The sequence below is a fragment of the Lactuca virosa genome, chromosome 4, assembly GCF_052849685.1.
Source record: "Lactuca virosa cultivar CGN04683 chromosome 4, Lactuca_virosa_CGN04683_v6, whole genome shotgun sequence".
Classification (NCBI taxonomy): Eukaryota; Viridiplantae; Streptophyta; class Magnoliopsida; order Asterales; family Asteraceae; genus Lactuca; species Lactuca virosa.
The window spans coordinates 224,836,699-224,842,778 of record NC_136429.1 but is presented as its reverse complement, the minus strand read 5'-3'; the positions used below and the strand labels follow the sequence as shown (position 1 = coordinate 224,842,778).

Here is a 6,080-nt window from a genome sequence, read left to right as displayed (position 1 = left end):
CCTCGGTATATAATTTTATATATACTTAGGAGCTAAGGGAAAATGCTGTCGAATTTTTCTTAAAGGGTCAATCATGTAATACACATTTGCATATGAGGTAAGGTATTCAAAAAGTGGGTTTAGAAGCCTACCTTTGTGAATACTCTCCCGTTGTCCGATTTTCTATTCCATCTGATTGAGCGGTTACTCTATCCTTATAAATATTCAATCCTAATTCTAGTTCTTGTAGAGTAAACACTAAAACCTAACTTGTGTTTCAGTTGCAACATGTCTATTGATAAAACGTGGACTACTATTGAAAACCGTAACTCTACCTTGTTCCAACAAGGACTCGAATCTTTTCTCGAGAGGTCCAAACCACATGTCGATAACAAAGGTCAAATCAGATGCCCGTGTAACAAATGTAATGTCAATAAATTTATACTACTAATCATAATGAAATTCCATATACTTCAACATGGTTTTAGTCCACATTATATTATATGGAAGTATCACGGCAAAAATATAACTCGCCCGGTTGTCGAAGACATACCGCGTAGTAACGAGATGGCCGATGTTATTGATGATGTTATGGGGGTGTGATTGAAAACGATACCAATCGCGACGAAGGCAACCCAGATACAGACGGTAGCGGTGTCGATGATGGATTTCAAAAGCTGTTAGAGGAAGTCCAATTAAAATTATATCGTGGATGTTCGTTTTCGTCCCTTGACCTTTTAGCAAAGCTGATGCATATCAAGGTGATCAACAAATGGACTGATAGTTCATTCGATCAGCTTCTTGAGTTGTTGCAAACTGCATTTCCTCAAGGAAACAGGGTCCCCCCCGTCACATTACGAAGCAAAAAAGACACTTAAAAAGATCGGCTTGGATTATGAGTCGATACACGTATGTAAAAACGATTGCTTTCTTTTCTGGAAAGAACACAAGTTGTTGCAAAAATGTCCATTTTGTAATGAGAGTCGGTGGGTTGATGAAAATACAAAGGGTAAGAAGGTGGTTCATAAGGTTTTTCGATACTTTCCCGTGACCCCCAGACTACAACGTTTGTACTGTTCTAGACACACAGCTAAAGATATGATTTAGCACAGTACCGGACGATCCAAAGATGGTACAATGCTTCATCCCGTTGATGGTACTTCATGGAAAAAATTCGATATGAAGTATCCTGACTTCTCGAGGGAACCCCGAAACGTACGCTTAGGGCTTGTTGCTGATGGTTTTAATCCATTTGGTAACATGTGTAATCCTCATAGCATGTGGCCCGTCATACTCACCACTTACAATCTTCCACCATGGCTATGCATGAAAGAGTCATCTTTCATGTTGACCTTGTTGATTCACGGCCCCAAAGCATCCGGGAAGGACTTGGATGTGTTCCTTAGGTCATTGGTGGATGAGTTGAAGCAGTTATAGAGTTTTGGAGTACGTACTAAAGATGCAGCGACAGATACATTCTTCAATATGAAAGCGATGTTGTTATGGACAATAAACGACTTTCCCGCTTGTAGTAGTTTATCCGGTTGGGGCGGACAAGGGTACAAAGTTTGTCTGACTTGCAACGAAGACACCCCGTCATACCGAGTATCAAATAAATTCGTATATGTTGGTCATCGCTGTTTCTTAGATGCTGACCATCCATGGAGAAAAAGTTTGGACTATAATGGCGAACATAAGACAAGAGGCCCTCCAAGACAGTTTAGTGAGGAAGAAATACAAGCGCAAAATCCTCGTCTATTGTTTCGTCCACCGGGTAAAGTAGCTGCTCAACGAGCTGATATTAAGAGAGATCGTGAGGATTTCGAGTTGAATTGGTCTAAAAAGAGCATATCCTTTGAACTTGAGTATTGGTCTTCTCTGGATCTGAAGCACAAATTCGATCTTATGCATATTGAACAAAATGTGGGTGAGAGTCTTGTGGGTCCTTCTCTGATGAATGATAAGTCTAAAGACACATCAAATGCTCGGGCGGACTTGAAAAAACTAAACATTCAGAAAAGTCAATGGTTAAAAAAGAGTGGCAACAAGTTCCTTAAACCTCATCCACCTTACTCGTTCACGAAACCTGACCGCATTTGTTTTTGTAAGTTTATAAGACATGTGAAACTGCCAGATGGGTTTGGATCTAACATCGGCAAGAAAGTGAATGAAACCAATACTAACATTATTGGGTTGAAATCTCATGATTATCACATTCTTATGCAACATTTGTTACCCATTGGAGTTAAAGGTCTTTTGGGAAAAGGTGTTTATACACCAATAATAGAGCTTTGTATGTTTTTAAGCAACTTTGCTCAAGAACACTATCGGTGAAGGATATGAAAGAAGCGAAACCAACCATTATTAAAATATTGTGCAAATTAGAAGTGATCTATCCTCCTGCATTTTTTGACATTATGGTTCATTTAGTTTTGCATTTACCTGATGAAGCTATTTATGGAGGCCCAGTATGTATGAGATGGATGTATCCCTTCGAAAGGTATATGAAAAAACTAAAAAACTATGTTAGAAACAAGGCGAGGCCGGAAGGTTCTATAGTTGAGGGTTATGTCGCTGAAGAGGCATTATCATTTTGTTCGATGTACCTTGAAGATGTTGAGACTCGATTCAATCGCCTCGAAAGAAATGAGGATGTTGTCATAGAAGAAACAAAGTTATGGGTGTTTCAGTCTAAGTGTCGACCGGCTAGAGCAAAGAAAATGAAAAATCTTAGTCTAGAGGAGAAAAACGTCTACATTGGTTTGTGCTTGATAGTTGTGAGGAAGTCAGAAAGTATATTGTGTAAGTGTTCGTATCTTTTAATTCATTGTCTATTTTTAATTTCTCCTTTTTTACTATATATATATATATATATATATATATATATATATATATATATATATATATATATATATATATTCATCAATGTAGTGAATTCAAATCATTACATCCTAAAAGTGATGAAAAAACCGATTTCCCTAAATGGTTCCTTCATAAGGTCTATGATATGCAAAAACAAAAATCTATAGAGTTTAACAAGGAGTTATCGGCTCTTTCAATCGGTGTGCATGTGAATGCCTTTACTTACACCGCTTGCATAGTGAATGGTGTTAGGTTTATGGTACTTATGCGTGACGCTCAACGATCAACACAAAACTCGGGGGTTCTAACTGAGGGAGAGAATAAGGAGAAATATTATGGTCAGATAGAAGAGATTATCGAGTTGCATTATCCTCATAAATATTCGACCGTACTTTTTTGTTGCAAGTGGTTCGATACTGCAGGAGTTAAATCCAATAATAATTTCACCAGTATCGACCCACAACGCGAATTGAGCAGCGAAAATCAACTCATATTTGCTATGCAGGGCAAGCAAGTATTTTACATCCAATAACCTTCTCGAAGTGACGAAAATGACGACCAAAGGTGGGCTGTTGAAAATGTTAATCATAGAAGAATTTGGGATCTACCGATGAATGATGTCGACCATGATCCCATTGAAAATGTCGACAATGATTCAACCGATGTCGTTCTTAGTAATGCTTCTTCTAATTTCACTCTCTCAATCGACTTTAGCCAGTACTTTCAAAATTCTCAATCGGTTGAAGATGATATTGAAGTTGATCCACCAACGAGTATCATCAATAATGTGTCTGATTGCGAGAATGATTGTGACAACCCGAAATTTCTATTTTGTACAACTATTCAACTCAATCAAAGTCAGACTTGTTTCTGCTAACTTTTAGCACTGTTTAGAGTCTGTTTGAGCATTCTGAGCCTAGTACATCAAAGGAATGAGTGATAGGAAGTGTCTGTTGAAGTTATAACCTACCAAACAAGCCTTAAACTTCATAATGTGGAGTTTACGACCACACCATGTGAGTTTACGGCCGTAAACTCATGGTGGCCGTAAACTCATGTCATAAGTATGATATTCCTCCATTACTTCCTCATTCTTCACCATTTCAAGTCTAGAAAACCGATTTCTCTCTCAAGTATCATTGGATCTTCATTTTGTTCTTCAAAAATGTAAGTGTTACATCCCTTGATTTGTTGATACATCTTCTTATCTAGCATAACCCATTGATTCCATCCATTAACATCATCTTTTGGGTTAGATCTTCAAGAATACCAAGAGCACCAAGAACACACACTAGTGTTTTGGTCCAAAATCAACCTTTTTAGCTTCTTTATTGTAAGTATTACTTCCCTATACTTGATATCTAGTAAGAACTCTTGCTTAGCACCTTGAAATCATCCAATATCCAAGATCAAAGAGAGTTTACGGCCAAGAGCATCTTCCTTGGCCGTAAACCCTTATTAATGGTGCAAATGTGGTCATAACTCTTCATAAGGCTTGGACTTAAGGTTAGAACACTTCCTTGTGGTTTGTAAGACCTTAAAACACCTTTTGGGCACAAATCATCATGAGTTTACGACCGTAAACTCATGAGGCCGTGAACACATGGCCGTAAACTCTTGTGGCCGTGAACACATGGCCGTAAACACCATAGTGTGGCCTTAAACACCATAGTGTGGCCTTAAACTCCTTAGATGCAATCCCTTGTGATTATAACACTTCTATATAAGTGTTTACTAAGTTATAGGGTGTTTTCCTTACATGATTAGTTGTATAAACACTAATTATATTCATATATGTGTCATTATATGCTAAATAGGATCTGTGTGTGTGCTCAAGTATTAACTTTATACCTAGCATCCTATACCACTCTTTCATCCAAACCACTCACTACAGGTGAGTTCATACCCCTTAACTTATCTTTTAAATGATTTTAAATGCTTTTATGGGGGGGGGGGGAATACAAGTTGAACTATTATAGTTATTATATCAATCACATGTGATTAATAACTATCAAACATATGAATTTTGTTACATTTCAAACTGTTTTATCAAACAAACTGCTATAAATCGTTTTATAAACTCTTTTACATGTTAAATTCTTTCTATTAAACTCTTTTAAACATATATTTTGTCAAAAGCATATCTATATAGATATAGTTATATAAGTAGGATTGAAAGGACTTAGGACTGATAGCTCGCCTTACTTCCTGTTCCTTGTTTGGTTGTGGACTTAGGGTATCGGTTGTTTGTCCGAAGGTCGTTTGAATCTTAGTTATATATTATGTGTATGTATATAGATATAAAAGTCCTTCAGTCAGTTCAATACCTTTGGGTAGCAAAGGTATGCAAACATGTTCATTCATACAAACAACATTGCTAGTAAACTATAATAGGTATAGTTTAGGAAGTCACTAATACTATTACTAGAACAACGAAACATACTAAAGAGTCAGTTCATACATGAGTCAGAGAATACTATAACGAGAAACAATACTCACTATAAAGAGAAACAGATAGAGAATACTATAACGAGAAACAATACTCACTATAAAGAGAAACAAACAGAGCACACTATAACGAGAAACAATACATACTACACACTATACACTAGAGAACATACTACATACTAGACAGAGAGAACATACACTACACTAGTACATACAATACAAATACAAGAATACTATAACATTAATGTGAGATACTACTTCATGGCTCGAAATATACTGCTGTGTCACGTTTTGTACCCAGAGTCTCCTGGAGGGAGAGCGTGAATTTATGTATAGATCTATACGGGACTGACCCTCCTACACCTTGTTGCTAGGTACAGTGGTACCTGCAGGTCTACGGGTGACGAATGTCATATCTTTTCGACGTCTAGAACGTCGTGTTATACTGGTCAATCGAGTATGGTTACAATCATATCACATTTTACCTTAATTAACTAACAAGTTTAAAGGCAGTTAGTACATTAGTAGTTACCTAGATAAAACTGCAGTATATCTTTAGTTTTCCCAATTCATTCACATTGTGATCTTCTCACATAAACGGTAATGAGAAACTATATTTTGGTAATGATAGTCATACTTTGGGAAAACTCATACTTTTACAAAAGAACAAACATAGATAACAGTTGGGTCTTGGTAGAAGACTACTTTAGTAGAAAATATAGGATTTTCTAGGAAGATTACAAACATTTACATCAATCACTTACAAACTTTTTACATCCAACATTTACAAG

General features: G+C 36.7%; 1 protein-coding gene across 1 annotated transcript; it reads left to right on the top strand.

Annotated features, from left to right (window-relative positions):
• Window positions 1-1,473: 1,473 nt before the first annotated feature.
• Window positions 1,474-3,373, top strand: LOC145105664 (uncharacterized). Its single transcript, XM_079042746.1, has 3 exons — window positions 1,474-2,272; window positions 2,410-2,739; window positions 3,009-3,373. The coding sequence occupies exons 1-3, from the start codon at window positions 1,474-1,476 to the stop codon at window positions 3,371-3,373; spliced, it is 1,494 nt and encodes a 497-aa protein (XP_078898872.1).
• Window positions 3,374-6,080: the final 2,707 nt, after the last annotated feature.

What these genes read in the sequence shown, in the direction of transcription:
- LOC145105664 (XM_079042746.1), top strand. Translation starts at nt 1,474, where the DNA reads ATGTTGTTATGGACAATAAACGACTTTCCCGCTTGTAGTAGTTTATCC. An exon ending in TACACCAATAATAGAGCTTT is followed by an intron (nt 2,273 to 2,409) that starts GTATGTTTTTAA and finishes TGGTTCATTTAG; the next exon opens with TTTTGCATTTACCTGATGAA. An exon ending in GGAGAAAAACGTCTACATTG is followed by an intron (nt 2,740 to 3,008) that starts GTTTGTGCTTGA and finishes AAAAATCTATAG; the next exon opens with AGTTTAACAAGGAGTTATCG.